The 17,901-nt window shown below is 43.3% G+C and overlaps 1 protein-coding gene across 1 annotated transcript in view; it reads left to right on the forward strand.

Moving 5' to 3' along the window:
* Nucleotides 1-17,882, forward strand: part of ONECUT1 (one cut homeobox 1) — a 37,462-nt gene extending 19,580 nt beyond the window's left edge. The window contains exon 2 of the mRNA XM_017504591.2: nucleotides 15,035-17,882. Coding sequence (XP_017360080.1) covers nucleotides 15,035-15,327 — 293 coding nt within the window. The 3' untranslated portion in view covers nucleotides 15,328-17,882. The remainder of the gene's footprint in view (nucleotides 1-15,034) is intronic.
* Nucleotides 17,883-17,901: the final 19 nt, after the last annotated feature.

Raw genomic sequence — 17,901 nt, forward strand, 5'->3', positions numbered from 1 at the left:
TTCATTGTGGGGAGAAAGAAGGGTTACCTGGGCGTTGCCCAGTCCCACAGAAAGATCCCACAAAGCAGGCTTTCCTTGACCTGAAATCACAGGAGTTATCTGGTATTCTCAACATACAGATTCCAGGCCACTCCAAAAATTCTGATTTAGTCGGTCTGTGTTTTTGTCAAAGTATGGAGTGATTCTCTTGATCTTGGATAGTTTTAAAATACTGTCCTAGGAGCAAGTGGCTCTCCGATTTATTGGGTGTATAAATTATCAGGAAGCTTGTTTAAAATATGTGCCTGTGATGGGTGCACCAAAATCTCAGGAATCACCCATAAAGAACTTACTCATGCAACGAAACACGACATGTACCTCAGAAAATACCCTATGGAACAAACATGAAAGAAAATTTTGTGATTACCAAAATCACATCTGTTGTTACATGCTCATTGTAAGAAAAAAAAAAAAATCCAGACATTACTTAAAGGTATAAATAAGAATGTAAACAACATCTATAATCTGACCATTTAGGAAGAACCACAGTTTATATTTTGGTATACGTTCTCCTAAACTTTTTTCCATAGATATATACACATGTACATTTGCTTTTTATGTAAATAAGATGATTCTATCTCTGCAGTTTTGTCATCTGCTTTTCCTTTTCATAAGATATGATGAATAGTTTTCCAGTGCAATAAATGTACATCTACAGCATCATTCTTAATGACTACAGAATTTTCTACTATATTTATTTGTTCATTTATTCAATAAATGTTTATATGCAGACCAAGCACTGAGCTAGATTCTGGGGATGTAGTCATAGATAAGCAAGTCTTTGCAAACACAAATTTACCATAATTCATTAACTCCCCATAGTTTTCACTACTATAAAAAGATCTGTGATGAATGTGTGTACTTATATTTTTGAGCTCTTCCTGAATGTAGCCTTAGAATATTAAATTCCTAGAAGTATTAATTACTTGATCAAAAGTAAATATATTTTAATAGTGCTACAAATGCAGATCGTCTTTCAGAACAGTTGTTCCAACTGATGTTCCCATCAAAAATGTCTATTGCTCCTTATTCTTATCAACATTTGGTATTAGCAAAGTTTTAAATCTTTGCCAATCTGATAGGCAAAAAAATTAAAATAAAAGTTCTCTCTCTCCCTCTCTCTCTCTCTCTCTCTCTGTCTTTCTATCTGTCTGTGTCTCACATAAACTGACAGAGTTCATATCCTTTTCCCTGGATGTTCTCATATTTCTAAGTGATTTATATAAAGAAATTATTGTGTATTTTACAACTCCTTCTTACTTTTTGACTTTGAATTTGGTTTGTGGTATTTTTAAGCCATATTAGAGTTCATTTTTTTCATGTTAAAAAATTAATTAATCAAAAAATGAAATATCTGCTTGTGAGTCTCACTCTCAGAGACAGTAGGTATAGGATGGGGTTCCAAAATGTGCATCATGAACAAGCCGCCCCTTTGTGCTCCCAGGTGATGTTGATGTATTTGAGCCGCACCTTTATTAGAGCCCGTGCTGGGGACTCTCAGCCCTTGTTACTCAGACTGTGGTCCTGGACCAGCAGAAAGACGTTGCCTGGGAGCTTGTTAGACAGAATCTCAGGGCCCACCCCGACCTGCCGAATCAGAATCATCATCTTAACCAGACATCCAGGTGATTTAAGTTTGAGAAGACTGATTTAGCGTGGTGGTTCTGAGCCTTGGCTAAGTATTAGAATCACCTAGGGAGCTTTCAAAAATCCCAGGCTTAGGCCTCTGCGAGACTGAATAAATCAGTGTCTCTGGAGACAGATCCCAGGCACGAGTGCTTTTAAAGTTTCTCAGCGGTTCCCATTTACAGAGAAGACTAAGAACTTCTGAGTGTCCTTCCAGTCTCTCCCATTGCAGAATGCAGGCCAGCCCTGAAGCCCAGGAGAAAGAAATGATACCCCAACCCATGGATCTACGGCTCTGTAATAGCCAGAGGTCCTACTCAAAAAGCCCAATGATTTGGCAGTTGCCAGAAGAAAAAGAAACAAAATGGGATATCATTTCACCTTATTTATAAAGCATTCTTTGTCTGAGTCCTTGAATTTCTTCAAGACTGTCCTGCTGGGGTCATCTCATTAATTTATTATTAAGGTTTCTACCACACTAACTCTCTGGATATTTGCTGACCTTATCCATAAATCTGATCCTCATCTCCTCTCTACTTAAGGCAGATATGGACCAGTCACCCCCGAGGCTTAGCAAGGACAAATGCAGACAGTACACCTCTGCCCTCTGGTACTCTGTGGCCCCACCTGGGCGTCTAATCGTGGGAAAGGGGGCTGATTTCCTACTCCCAACTAATGTCGATGTCCCAGCCCAAGTTAATTTCCTCTGCACCTTCTGCTCCTTCAGCTCTGTTGCTCCAGCCTGCTCCTTACCTGTCCCTAAGCCCACTTCAGACCCAGTCATGGAAGTGGTGGCAATACAGCTTCCTTCGCCAAGGGCTCAGTCAGTTTTCACTGACTTCCCAGTGACATTTCAGAAATATCCCCACAGTGCCATTAAACTACTGCAAAAATCACTATCCAGTAAAGCGACTAAGGATATCTCATGGAACTTCATTCTATGTACACATTTTCAAAATTTAAAACACTTGTGTCTTTTGTGTCTCTATTTTCCCTGGATCCCCTTCCAACTTGCTTTTACAACAAGGGTTCTGAGTATGCCAAGAAAATAATACGTGGTCTAGTGTTATGGACTGTGTGAGAGAGATGGGTAGGTAACTAACTAATTATATTGTGGAGAAGGTGCTCTGCAGGCACAGAGGACAATTCTCCCTGGTTGGGAGAGGGGATAGAGAAGGCTTGGCAGAAAAGGAGATGCTTGAGGTTGGCCTCGATTACATAGGGAGCTTTTTTGTATGGAAAAGAGAAAAGGAAGGACATTCTGGGTGCAGGAAATCTCTTAGGCAAAGCAGTAGGGGTGTGGAGGTTCATATCTAGGAATGAATTCTGAGCAGTGTGGCAGGTAATGGGTAGTGAGTGGGCAGCAGGAGATGAGATGGGAAAGGTGGTTGAGGTCAGAGTGTCAAGGTCCTTGAGTATCACGGTAGAACAGTCGCCAAGGGCTTGCATCTTGGGCTTTTGGGAGCCCCTTGAGAAATTAAAGGTATAATGCATGTCATTGGAAGAACAGCATTTACAGTTTGATTCTACAGACAACTTTCCAGAAATGTGAAGAAGGAAAGTTTCACTAATTAGAAATTAATGAGAGAAAATGTCTGATGACTTAGTGAAAAGTCAAGATTGTAGATTTTTTAAAGAAATTCTGTCTTATAACTTTCAATTACTGTAAATACTAGAAAGTAACAATACATCTATTAATTAAAAAATGGGGTCAATAAGCTGACTTAAATTCACAATAGGCCCGTATGAGGTAAAAATGCATAGTAAGCATGTAATTAATCAGGCATGCTATTTGTTTTGACTGTTTTGTGGAATCATCATTATAACTAGAGCATTTGTGTCACATATTTCCAATTATTGGGGACAAACGATTGAGAGTCGTGTTTAAGTGAGGGATACTGATGTATTAAAACTTCCAACTGATCAGCCACGAGCAGAAGTTTAGGAATTTAGAACTCTAAAAGAGTTTAGAAAAACACTTTTTAGTTTTACTTTTTAATTATGGATACATAATAGTTGTATATATTTATGGGGTGCATGTGATATTTTGATACAAGCATACAATATGTAATAATAAAATCGGGGTAACTAGGGTATCCATCACTTCAAGCATTTATCATTTCTTCATGTTAGGAACATTCCAATTCTATTCTTTTAGCAATTTTGAAATATACAATAAATTATAATTGGCCGGGCACAGTGGCTCATGCCTATAATCCCAGCACTTTGGGAGGCCGAGGCGGGTTGATCACCTAGGTCAGCAGTTTGAGACTAGCCTGGCCAACATGGAGAAACCCTGTCTCTACTAATAATACAAAAAATCAGCTGGGCATGGTGAAGCACGTCTGTAATCTCAGCTACTCAGGAGGCTGAGGCAGGAGGAACGCTTGAACCCAGGAGGTAGAGGTTGCAGTGAGCCAAGATCGCCTCATTGTACTCCAGCCTAGATGACAAGAGCGAAACTCTGAAAAAAAAAAAAAAAAAGAGCCAGGCGCAGTTGCCCATGCCTGTAATCCCAGCACTTTGGGAGGCCGAGGTAGGTGGATCACCTGAGGTTGGGAGTTTGAGACCAGCCTGACCAACATGGAGGAAACCCCATCTCTACTAAAAATACAAAATTAGCCAGGCATGGTGGCGCATACCTGTAATCCCAGCTGCTCGGGAGGCTGACACAGGAGAATCACTTGAACCCAGGAGGCAGAGGTTGCAGTGAGCTGAGATAACGCCATTGCGCTCCATCCTGGGCAACAAGAGCGAAACTCCATTTAAAAAAAAAATTCTAATTAACTGTAGTTACCCTAATGTGCCACCTAACACTAGATCTTATGCATTCTATCTAACTGTATTTTTGTACCCATTAAGTAACGCCTCTTTGTCCCCCATGGCCCACTACCCTTCCCAGCCTCTGGCAACCATCATTCTACTCTCCATCTCCACAAGTTCAATTTTGTTTAGCTCCTACATGTGAGCGAGAACATGCAATATTTACCTTTCTGTGCCGGGCTTGTTTCACTGAATGTAATACCCTCCAGTTCCATCCGTGTTGCTGCAAATGACCATATTTTATTCTTTTTATGGCTGAATAATATGTATATATGTGCATGTAACACATTTTCTTTATCCATTCACCCACTGATGGACACTTAGATTGATGCCACATCTAGCCTATTGTGAATAGTGCTGCAATGAACATGGCAATGCAGATATCCCTTCAATATACTGACAGAAATCAAAATTCTTGAGCCAACCTTTCAGAAAAGAGCCATATAGCCCTTTGCTGCTGACCAAACTAGCAGGTGCAAGGCCACAGCTTCTGTCTTCCCAGCAGTTCCTTTGAAGCTGCAGAACAGGGGAAGAGCTTCATGGAGGGAAGGGTCATGTTGATGGGTGTCTCTTCCTGTGAATATAAAAACTAGTCTGCCTGTGCTCAAGAAAGTGTGTGTATGTGACCATGAACAGCCAGCGAGAGGATGATGCCAGTGTCCTTGGGTATGAAATGCATCCTGTCAACGAGAATTCTCAGCTACAGTTACTCTTCCAGTTCAGGTTCAGTGTCTATCACAGGGAAAGCAGAACAAAGGAGGGAAGACAAAGTTTGTGGAGAGAAGAACTGAGATAGTCTAAAATCACACCAAAATAGCTGTTTGCAGAGTCAAAGAAAGTGAAAGCTGGTCTGGTTCTGTTTCTCTGCAGCCTGTACCTGTGGAGGAGCAGGGAGGCACACCCCTCAATACCCTCCAGTGCAGTCGTGGGGCCCTGCACTGGCTCAAATCCCAGCTGTACCGTTTTGTTGTTGGGGTGACTTGGGCCAGTCCCTTAACCTTGCTGAGCTTCAGGCTGCTCATTCGTCAACTAGAGAGAAGAATAGTACCTCCCTCGAGTCATTGTGAGAACTGGTAAGGTGATTCATGAATGGGGCTTAGCTCAGGAGATGCTGTCCACCCCGCCCAGGCCCAGACAACCTTGTCCGGGGTTCCCTTCTCTCCTGGGATGCAGCTGTGGCGCTTCGCCTGGAGGAGACAGGTCCATCACTGTGCTTTATTCACTGACTCAGGAAGGACTCCAGGCAGCAGACCGTGGGTGGCAGGATTCTGTCCTGGACAGCTCTGCTAGGGAAGCAGACCAGGGGCAGGGAGAGGCTGCAGTGACTTCCTTGACCTGGCTTTAGCCAAAGCCCTCTGCTCCTGCTCCTTCCTTTTCCATTGGGTGAGCTGTTTCCTTCAGCTTCTTCTCAAAGCTGATACACACAAGCAGACAGCCATCCCATGCTCCCTTGCACCCTTTCTGACATGGGACCGCTCCGGTCCCTCTCCCAGGCCAGCATGGTGTGCTGTCTGCTATGCTGCCAGAGCTGCCCCGTCTCAACTTCCATCCAGCCCACTTTCCTGAAAGGCCAAACTGCAGTCCTTTGAGCCACATCAAGATAGGTCTGGCTGACAACGGACTTACTGCTTAGCTGACCAACTGCTGCTGTTCTGTTCACCTCGGGTGCAAGTTCTCTGAGCACCACTTCACCCACTGCTTCAGCTCCTGCCCCTGTTTCACCATCCTGGGGAAATTTTCCATGATGTGTCCACTGGTGCTGTCCTCTACTTCCAGGATCTAGTGAAGTTGGAGGCCCAACTCCCCTACTAAGCAGCTGTGTGCCCACAGGCAAGTCACTGAACCTCTCTGACAGGGTTTCACTTACAAAAAAAGGAAGAATAGGCTGGGTGCCATGGCTCACACCTGTAATCCCAGCACTTTGGGAGGCCAAGGCAGGCAGATCACGAGGTCAGGAGATTGAGACCATCCTGGCTAACACAGTGAAACCCCTTCTCTACTAAAAATATGAAAAAAAAAATTAGCCAAGCATGGTGGCACACGCCTGTAGTCCCAGCTACTTGGGAGGCTAAGGCAGGAGAATTGCTTGAACCCAGGGGGCAGAGGTTGTGGTGAGCCAAGATCATGCCACCGCAAGCCAGCTTGGGCAACAGAGCGAGACTGTCTCAAAAAAAAAGGAAGAATATCTTTTTCTACCTCACCTGAGTTTTGTGGGGAATCACATGGTAAGGTTTCATGGAGGTGTTTTTAGCACTGTAAAGCAAGACAGGAGGGTGAGTTACAGTGATTATTCCCCACTGGAGATGTCTGCTTTTTGCATGTTTTTATTAGGCTTTCCATGTATGTAACCAAAAGAGTTTCCATAGTGGCTCTGGCTATCCACAGAGACACAGCAAACGTAGCTCGTGTCCAGCAGGTTGTTTGGGCTCCACCTCCCTCTGCTAACCATCTATTTCCAGACAATCTGTGCAGGACTTGCTTCCCATGCGAAGGCTGTCCTTGGCCATATCAGTTAGAACTCACCGGTGTTGCTTTTCAAACTGCACATTGGACTGTGCTCTCTTTATCCCCCAAACAACTGGGTATCCAGCTTATAAAAATATACACAGCACCGTAAGATCACTCAAGGCAAAGCAGATAACATGCTGACCTAGGACTCCCGGAGGCTGAGCTCTAATCTTGACTGTCTCCGTCAATCCAATGGCTCTTTAATCTCCACACGTAGATCCTGGCCTGGAATACAAGCTCAGGAACAGTCCTGCGACGTTTACTTGCAAGGTTCCCCCTTCATGTGTCTCTCCCTACCCCATTGTGATTTACTGAAATCTGTTTATTTGTGTGCTCGCTTGTCCACAGATATTGTCTCTAAGAGTTTACTTTGAAAAACAGCCTCAGCTGAGAAGAGAGGGTCTTCGGGGCTCAATGCACATGAACAGCCAACTACCTCTTGTCCTTTGCCACAGCCCAGAAAAGGGTCTCTCTCAGTAGCAGGTAGGGGTGAGTGCAGAGGGCTCACCTCCTGTGTGCCTGCCTGGCTGCCACTGTTCTTACAACTTGAAGGAGAGATGGAATTCACATAACATAAAATTCACCCATCTGAAATCATCTAGTTAGTCACAGAGCTTTGCAACCACAGTCAATTTTGGAATATTTTCATCACCCCCCTCAAAAAGAAACACCATACCTATTAATCACTCCCATTTCCTACCACCACCCCTTCAGCCATAAGCAACCACCAGCCTGCTGTCTGTTCCTATGGACTTGAGTATTCTGGTCCACATGCTTTTTGATATTTTTGTTTCCTACCCCTGAAGCCCCAAGCTCTCCTGAGCAGGGTTTGCAGGGATATTCCAGCCAAGCCCATCAGGAACCTAGGTAGCAGCCCTGGGCTGGCTCTTGAGAACTTCAAGATGTGTCTTGCCTTACCAGTGCACCCCTATCTGACCCAGAGGTGCAGGAGCAGCAAAGGAGCTGAAGGCCACCTGGATGTTTCTCTCCTAAATCCAGGCCAGACTCCCCTTGTGTGACTCAGACATGACAGGCTTACCTGTGCGAGAACACTTGGCCCTGCAGGCTGCTGAGGGGCTGCAGTTGTCAGCATCTACGTCAGCCTTTAGGGTGAAGATCCTGCATCTCCAGCAGGCCCTTATGAAAATGACATGCTGTCTTTAGATGTCAAGGCAGTTTCATGGTGTCCTGGACATCTCAGCCTTTCCCCTTTACAGCTCTGTAATCCACTTTCTCCTCGATGATGTTAGGACAACATACTCTCGGGCAGCTATTTCGAGGGAGAAAATACGTGGCTAGATCTAAGGACTCACAGAGAGCAAACCACATATGAGTGGATAAGCTGCTGGTACACAGCTCAAGCCCAGCCCTGTGGCCACTGATAGACGTGTGATCTTGGCCAAGTCGCTCACCTTCTTTGAGCTTAGTGTCCCCAGCTGCAAAATGGAATATGATGGCTTCTCTTACCTCACAAAACTGTAGTAAGCATTACAAAGGTAATATATTTGCTATGGTTTGAATGTGTCTTCCAGATTTCATGTGTTGGAAACGTAATCCCCAAATTCATAGTGTTGGTGGTATTTGCAGTTACATATCCACAGAGCTGGGCCAGTGCTTGTGTCTTCTGAGTCCAGGCTCATTCAGGAAGTTGGATCATAAACTCATTTGGCTTCATTAATGCCTCCCAGGCCAATACGTCTGTGCCCACATATTCCCAGACAAATTCTTGGCAGACTTTTGCATAATTCAGTCAGCACTTTATATGTTGTTAAGTCCTTTGCATCGTTAAGTCAGGAAAATGGATATAAGCTGGTGTACGAATGCTTGAGTGACAGGTGATCCTATGATGCTACCATACACTGTGTTTCAGGAAGTGTGATGTAAGACAGGGCTTCTTAAAGTCTAGGTAGTGAAGGACTAGTTTGTTGGTTCGTTTCTAACTTCCATCTGTCCTGAATGGGTAATTTTGATAAATAATAAAAAATTACTAGAAAAATAATCACACATTTGAATGTTGCAGCAATGTCAAACTGCCATGAACATTTCTAATTGCTCATTCTCAATTTTTTGTACTAATCTTGTTGCAGGTCACTAATGGCTCACAGACCAGCGCAGGGCTGCTGACCATACTTTGAGACACTGTTCTAAGAAACATTATTTCTGAGAGAAATTCCTTGAATAAAGAGTTTTTTGATCAAATTAAGTTTGAGAGACCCTATAAGCTAGAGACTGTTGATGCTCATTAACATATTAAAGGCTATGAGATGTCCTGCATTCAAGAAGCTTGGTTAATCATTAATTAACACACCATTTCCCAATCTAACTTGGCCTCACAACTCATTGTTCACAAAATACCTTTCAACTTCCTGTAGAGTTATATTTCTTGAAACCCACTTGGCTCTGCCTTGCCTACTATGGGCAAAACAGTCCCCAGGCGTGCCTGAACTAGAAGCCTCTGTCCTTTGCTTACACCCTCATGCTCTTTTTTTTCTTTATAATCTTTTATTCCTGCAGCATAGAAAGTCATGCTCTGACTCTTGCCATCTCTCATGCCTACTTCTACCTCCTAAGTCGTACTCACTCTGGGTGACCTCACCCATAAACATCATAGCTACTTGTCTGAAGCAGCCCCCACTGCACTTTGCCAGTGCATCCTGCAGTTCTGTCTGCTTGCCCATCTCAAGGTGACTCATGACGTGTCTTTATCGTTAGTACTACCCTTCACCAACAATGGCCGTCTCCTTCCCCTTAATCCAGTTCACTTACAAGTGTTTCTCTATTTTTAATGGAAACTGTACACCTACATAAAAAATACGACATTCACATAAAACGTGTGTTGCTGTTCCCTAAGCGGCAGTACTTCTTGTCATCCTCCCTTTTCATCCCCTTTCTCACTCTCTCTCTCCCCTCCACCACCAATCTTGCACACTCATGTGGACTCCCGTAATCTCCAGTTGGAGGTTTCCTACCTTGCGATAGTTACCCTTTACTCTGAAATCCACTCCGTGGAAATTGCAGCTCTCACCGCTATAGTTGGTGAAAGCTTCTAGAAGTCTGACTTGTTTCTGTGGGTTGCTCCTCCTGGCCTCCTCTGGTCATTCAGTGACTCTCAATAAGCTTTAGTCTGCTCTCCATTTTACTGATATCTCTGCTTTCTTCTTCAGCACCTCCAACTTCGGCAGCATTTCCTCCAGATCTAATCACGTCTACTTATTCACAGACATACCCCTGCCCATACACGCATGGGCAGAATACTGATCTGCCCTTACAACCACGTACTAGGCCAGGTGCCCTGGAGATGATAGAGAGCAAGCCAGCCAGGGTCCCTGCTCCAAGAGAATCTCACTTCCCAGGTTCTGGTAGTGCAATGTCTACGGTGATCGAGGTCCCAGGGCAGGAACTTCCAAACTGCATTTCCCCAATATTAATATTGTATAAGACATTAATTGACAGTCTCCACCAAAGGGTTCTGGGGTCAAACTGATTTGGGAAACAGAATTATGTGTGCTCACATATATTATGAATCTTCAGAAAGAGGCAATATATAATAGATTTTTAGAAATATCCTTGATTATCTGCAAACCATCTTTTCAAGGAACCCTTGTTTGAGAGAGTATCATTCCTCTGATGCCATTTGGGAAATGCTGGCTCAGGGGTAGCTTCAGCAGACAGTCCTGCCAAATGCCAAGGGCCAGACTGAAGTCATCTAAACATACATCCTGGTTAGGTGGAAAATGAATATTTCTTTCTGATTTCCCTTAGCTCTGCCTTTTGGATGATAAATAAGTCGAGTCTGCACCCAATGCTTGGTTATTTACTTTCCCATTGATGTGTGTTCTGTGTAATTTACCATCTAGAGACATAATGACTTCCAAGTCTATATTTCTAGCCCAGACCTCCCCCTGAACTCCAGATCCCACACATCCCACTGTCTGCTGGACAACCACGTATTGGAGATTTTTAACAGAATGTCCAGCAAGCACACCCAGTGCAATTTGTTCCATGTCGGAGAGGTCACTACCCTCGTAAAACTCATTTCTCCGTCTGCATTTCCTAATGGCCCCATTACTATCATCCAACCAGAAACCTGGCAGATGTTCCAGACTACACCTTCTTAGCCAAGTCGTTAGTAAGTCTTCTTCATTTGACCTCCCAAGAAGTTCTTCTCCATTCTCAACTGCCATTATCTAATTTTGGGTCCTCATTACAGTGGTTTTCTTTTCTTTTTTTGAGTTAGAGTCTTGCTCTGTCACCCAGGCTGGAGTGCCGTGGTGCAATATCGGCCCACTGCAACCTCCACCTCCTGGGTTCAAGTGATTCTCCTGCCTCAGCCTCCCGAGTAGCTGGGGCTACAGGCGCCGGCCACCATGCCCAGCTAATTTTTGTATTTTTAGTAGGCACAGGGTTTTACCACATTGGCCAAGTTGGTCCTGAACTCCTGACCTCAACTAATCTGCTTGCCTCGGCCTCCCAAAGTGCTGAGGTGACAGGCGTGAGCAACTGCTTCTGGCCCTACAGTGGTTTCTGACTTCTATCTTAGGTCCGGTTCTCTGCGAAACAGACCCTGGGTTTCTGAGATGTGCGTGCAGAAAGGCTTTTGGAGCATGTTATGGAGAATAACCCCCCTGGGGTAGTGAAGGAAGTAAGACTGGACGGAAGGAGGAGTTGAACATCAATGTAGATGCAAGAATAGCCTCAATTGGACGACCCTTTGGAGTTGTCCCACTTGATGCAAGGGGTTGGGTTGAGAGGCCTTAAACCAATACATTTCCACTCTCCTAGACCACTACCTTCCATATTCCCATCTCCTACACCCCCAGCCACCCTCACTAGATATGAGCAAACTCCCACCCCTCCGAGGGTGGCATAACCTTTGGCCAAGGGCAATTCCAACAATGGACCTCTTCTGAGAGCCACCTGTCACCAACCCTTCCATCAGCTGGAGGAACAAGTGCCTCCATCCTGAAGAGGGATCTGTGTGGTAGACCACAGCACCCACCGCGGCATCCTTGTCCCTGATCTTGCTGCTTTCCAGCTCTCCCTCCACACCACCATCAGAGGAGTTTTTCTAAGCCCAGATGTAATCACACTATACCCTTATACATCTCCATTCCTCCTCCTCACCTGCAAGATGATTCATATCTGATCTCTGTCTACACATGAAGCCATCTCCCACAGCTTTCCTTCTTGCGTGCCCTCTTCCTTCACAAATACTCATCTACTAATGCTTATCAGTCCTTCACAATACTGCTCCCTCTGCAGGAAATGAGCTTTCCCACTCCTCTCACTAGCAAGCCTCCATTTATCCTTTAGGGCCCATCTGAAGCACCTTCTCTATGATGCCTTCCTGAATATCTTCAAGCAGTAGACTCTGTAGACTTTTTTTATACCCTTGTAGTTATTTGCTTATGTGCAGTTATTTTCTTAAATCTGGCCTCCTTAAGGGCAAAACCTGTATTATATTTATTTGTAAGTCAGTGAATCAGTCAGCCATCTACATCAGTATTGTATGAGGCTGTGTCTACACGGGCTTACTCAAACTAACTGGAGTTGACTTTAGTCATTTTTTTCTGGGACTTAATCTAGGTACCCAGTGAGGGCTGTAGGCCCCTGGGGGAAGGAACTCGATTTGCAGACTCTCACCTGGCTCAGGATATATATAAAACTCAAGGCTCTGAGGGAATTGGGCATTTAATAATCCTGCCCACTACGTTGATACTGCCTCTCATGGTGGGCAAGAGGCATAGCAAGTGACCTACAGGACATGTTATAAAAGGAATCATAAGGCCTGCCTTGCCTGCAAATCTCTTTCATGACTGAGCCCTCCCATCATGCCTGTTCTGAAATTCTCACTCTTATATTTACTGATGGTTGGACCAGTGGCCTCATAAGTGACGTCAATACACTCTAGAGCCTGGGCAAGCAGATGCATCTCTAGAAGATTCCATGTCTATTTATTTTTATTTTATCCCTTTACAAATTTTAGTATTGTGGGCTAGGGGCAGTGGCTCACACCTCTAATGGGAGGACGAGGTGGGCAGATTGCTTGAGACCAGGAGCTCAAGACCAGCCTGGGCCAACATTGTGAAACCCCATCTCTATAAAAAATACAAAAAATTAGCTGGGTATGGCGGCATATACCTGTGGTCCCAGCTACTCCAGAGGCTGAGGTGAGAGGATCACTTAAGCCCAGGGAGGCAGAGGTTGCAGTGCACCAAGATTGCACCATTGCACTCCAACCTGGGCAACAGAGTGAGATCCTATCTAAAAAATACTATTTTCTGTATTGTGTGTGTTTCATAATGTGCACAATATAGTAGTATACTAACACGTGTAATGTGTATGATTTATAAATAATATAAGTGAGTATACACTCAGAACTTTTTTTACTAAGAAGTGCATTGTTTTGCAAAATTGGAGCCCTCTGGATTGAACTCTAAAGTCGTGAGTCGTCTCCTGCTTTCACCTACGAGCTCTGCAGCTGATCTGTTGCAGAGCTAATTTGTACCAACAGGCACCTAAAGTTTTTGAAGAACTCTAAAGTCCAGGATCTATCCAGCTAGGAATGAGAGGGAGGGGCGGGCTGAGGAGAGAGCAGAGGTTGAATCTAACCAGAGTTGGTGAGCCATCGGGTAACGAATTGAGAACCTGGAATACACAGAGGTATTTGGGTCAACAGGAGGCAGCAACAGGCAGAACAGCAATGGGAGGTATGTGGTATGGAAGAGTGGCAATCCCTCCCTCCACCATGAAGCATGCCCCATCCATCTTCCACTATGGTCAGGGCGAGAGGTGCAGCCAGCCAGATATAAAGGTGGCAGTGGCTGCTCTGGAACACCTACATAGGGAGCTAAGAGGCAGCAATATGACTGCAGTGAGCACATTGGAGCCTTGTCTTAAGGCTGTATTTGCATATGAGAGCACTGTTTTTACTTGGGTTTTATGGTTATTTGTGGATGGTTGTGGGGATTGATTGATGGTGGAGATTGGGTGGAGGTGTGGTGTGCATTGTTAGCAATGCAGCCTTGAGAATCCTTTAGCAGGTGCAAGCTAGTGAGCCACATTAGGGTGGAAACAATATTATGGCATCAGGAGAGACCTTGATCTGGTGCCAAACCCTGGTGCCTAAGAGCTGCATTGGGATGATATGTTAGAATAGCTCCAGCAGCCAAGAAGCAGCTTCATAATACAGGACCAGACATGCAAGGGCAGGGAATGGGCCCCTCAGTGGGAGACCAGGTGAGGGATCAAGGGGACTCCAAGAGCATGACTTGCAAAAAGAACAAAAAGGAGGCACAGAGGGACCCCAGAGATGAACATGGCTAACTCGGCAGGGTTAGTCTCAATGGCGAGGAACAGTGGTTCACACCTCCTCAGTTCCTGGCTCCACTAGAGAATCAGTAGAAGACAGTTAGATGGCCACGAAAGAAAACTGTATACTGAACTTTCTTATATACAGATTTTCCTGGAAAACAAAAAAGATCAGAAGGGAAGCAAATGCAATTCCTTTCTATTATGTTTTTAGACTCTGCTTAGGCTCTTAATATTCTACTAGCAGCAGACTATAAACCCTTCGAGGGCTACAGTCGCTACTTGCCGACAAGGTGTTGCATTTGTAAAGTTAGCATAAACTTTTACATACATTATTTAATACCACAACCCAGCAAGGTAGGTATTCTTATATGCATTTTTCAGATGAAGAAATAAAAGTTCAAAGTGATAAGTTCATTTAGCCAGAAACTTACCTTCTACAGTTAAGGAATCTGAGGCCCAGATGGAGTTAACTAACTTACCCAGGACAAAGAGCAGATACTCATCAAAGCCACAACCCACACCCAGGTCTCACAGAACTGCACCTGCATCCCAGTTCTCCATCTTTTATTACACTTTCCTCCCAGTCCCCATGGTGTTTAAAGCAGAGGTCAGCAAACAGAAAGCAGGCCATGTTAGCAGGCTAACAAATTTTATGAGCTCTGTCTTTCTATTCTTGATTCTCCCTTAGATAATTTGCTCTAACATCTTCTGTGTTTCTTCACAGCATGCAAAAGGAAAGAACAAGAACATGGGAAGGATAGAGGCAACACACCCAAAAAGCCCAGGTTGGTCTTCACAGATGTCCAGCGTCGAACTCTACATGCAATATTCAAGGAAAATAAGCGTCCATCCAAAGAATTGCAAATCACCATTTCCCAGCAGCTGGGGTTGGAGCTGAGCACTGTCAGCAACTTCTTCATGAACGCAAGGAGGAGGAGTCTGGACAAGTGGCAGGATGAGGGCAGCTCCAATTCAGGCAACTCATCTTCTTCATCAAGCACTTGTACCAAAGCATGAAGGAACAACCACAAACTAAAACCTCGGTGGAAAAGCTTTAAATTAAAAAAAAAAATTTTAAAAGACCAGGACCTCAAGATAGCAGGTTTATACTTAGAAATATTTGAAGAAAAAAAAAGTGTTATTTATAGTCCAAAGAAACCAAAGACTTAGCTCACCTGCATTCTGACTTTGTTTGGAGACATACACTTCAGCGGGGCGACGACTTGGCAAGACAAATGATGAGCAGGAAAACACCACTGGATCTCACACCCTCAATCCATGACCATTCTCACTGTGCTTGGCTGTTTAGTGGTTTGGAGCATAGTGATTTTGAGCCATTGAGTGGACATCTTTTAAGATTGGACTTTCTCATCTGTTCTACCATGCCACAAAGGTGTATGGTGTCTCAGTACTGTGTGTGTGTGTGCGTGTGTGTGTGCGTGCACATACGCACACACACACGCACACACAACCACCACCACCAGTGGTTAGAGACTTAGACAGAGCTGGTCTTCAGAAATGGTTGTGCTTTAGGAGTGCAACCAACATGGTGTGGGGTTGTCTGAGTTCATTGGATTAGGAGTGTGATTTTGCTCATCTAGCCTAGCGTTTGAACCTGCCAGGCCCGCAACCTAAATGCAGATTCAAACCCAGCAAAGAAAATTTGAATGACACCTAAACCAGTGCATTCTCTTTGTTTGTTAAGGAATGTTCAGATATTTTTTAAGAGATGAAACAAGAGTCCATCCATTAAAAAAAAAAAAATCACCTAGGTACCAAAGAACACACTTAATATTATAGTGCAGGTATTTTATTGCAATGATTTTAATAACCAAAGCTATTTTTACAGAAGATACTATGTAAAATTATACGTATGAACTGATCTAGCTATAATACACATGCCACATAGAACCATGACTATTATTTATGACTCTTGAAGCATTTGAAATATGAGTTTTCAGAACTGGCAAGAAAGAATGTAGCTTCAGGGAAGCAATTAATATCATGGCAGAGAGGTCGATGCAGTACACGTGTACATCCAGATGGCACACTCCTTTTCAGGATCCATAAATGTCACTTAAGTAGAGAGATAGACATGATTCCATAATCTGTTTCTAGCTGAGAAAACCTGGGGATCTTTCCAAAGTAGGACCCCATTTTTACACTAGAAAACTGTTTAACAGGGCGGGTAACTAAATTAGAAAATTTGTTCAAAGTAATGCTTTTTAGTAAAAGGTCACTAAATAAAGAACTATCCTTAGATTAATTGACTTATATTTGCTTTACGCATTTGGCACCAAATACCTCTTTTAAATACTTTGCATATATAATTAAAGTGAAAACAACATTATTATTAAAATGAACTATTCAGTACTTGTAACTATCCTAAAACGTAATCAAACTAACTTATTGCCAATCCCAGAAATTTTATGACTTGGAAATCAATAAAACAGCAGGCGCAACTGAGAAATGATGGAATTAGTGGAACTGCATAGAAAAAGCCAGTGTTCTGGTGGATGACAAGACATTTGATCTATTGGTATTAATTAATTTATTTGACTAAGAATAGCCTCCAAAGCATTCTGCATTCTTTCTTGCTACTACATTAAGCTGGAAATTTTATAATATAGATTTCACTCTCTAACAGGGACAGATTAAAAAACTAGACCTGAGCTTACAAATACAAAATTTTAAGTTTATATTTTTCCAAATCACTTAACCAGAGGTGTAGAAATAAAGCCAAAAAAAAAGGGGGGGACAGTGAAGTGGTACCCCAGTGAATCACTTGATTCGCAGAAAAATTCTCTCTGAATTCATTTGGACTGAAACTTATCTAAGTGGATACCTATTACGCCATTAGGTAAAGAATTGGATGCTCTTAGTTAATTACCACCCCTACCTAGAACTATAAAATTAAAATGTTATCCTAATGATAAGTTGTTTTTTTGAGATTCATTAAAATGCCAAAGAATAAAACTGAACCATCTTGACACAAAACCTAACTCCTTAGCATCAAATCTCAGCACCTTGTCTACGTCTGCAACAGGCAGCCAACTAGACAGGTGAAGCAAAACCAACAAGCCATCTATCTGTGTCTCCCTCATGTCTGCTGTAGAATGAGAAGAGGAAACAAACATATACTTCTCTTTTGATGAAATACTGCATTTGCCTTGACATATTTTGTCTTTTTTTTTTATTTCACCCACAATTCCAGCTTAAAATTTTCCTTCTAAATATGGCACAATTCTAGTTCAGCTATTGAAAGAGACCATTTAAATGGCCACCCTTCAGGATTTACTAAAAAATAGAATCTTGTCAATGATGTAAACAAAAAGGAAAAAACTGATTAACATTTTCTCTCTCTCCAGGAATGGAGGGAGCCAGGGATACAGCTACATAATGTATTTATAATTTAGGAGGGAGGGAAGCCTTATTTATTTAAAATGTGATAATTCTGAATGCAGGGAAATTCTAGCTGTGTCTACACACAATCTTAACAAATTCAACATCCCAAGAAAAGCAGAATTCAGACATTTTTTTTAATTTTTTGTTACTATGTACTACCCCCAAAATTAATCCAACTGCACATTG

The sequence above is a fragment of the Cebus imitator genome, unplaced genomic scaffold, assembly GCF_001604975.1.
Source record: "Cebus imitator isolate Cc_AM_T3 unplaced genomic scaffold, Cebus_imitator-1.0 Scaffold325, whole genome shotgun sequence".
NCBI classification, from domain to species: Eukaryota; Metazoa; Chordata; class Mammalia; order Primates; family Cebidae; genus Cebus; species Cebus imitator.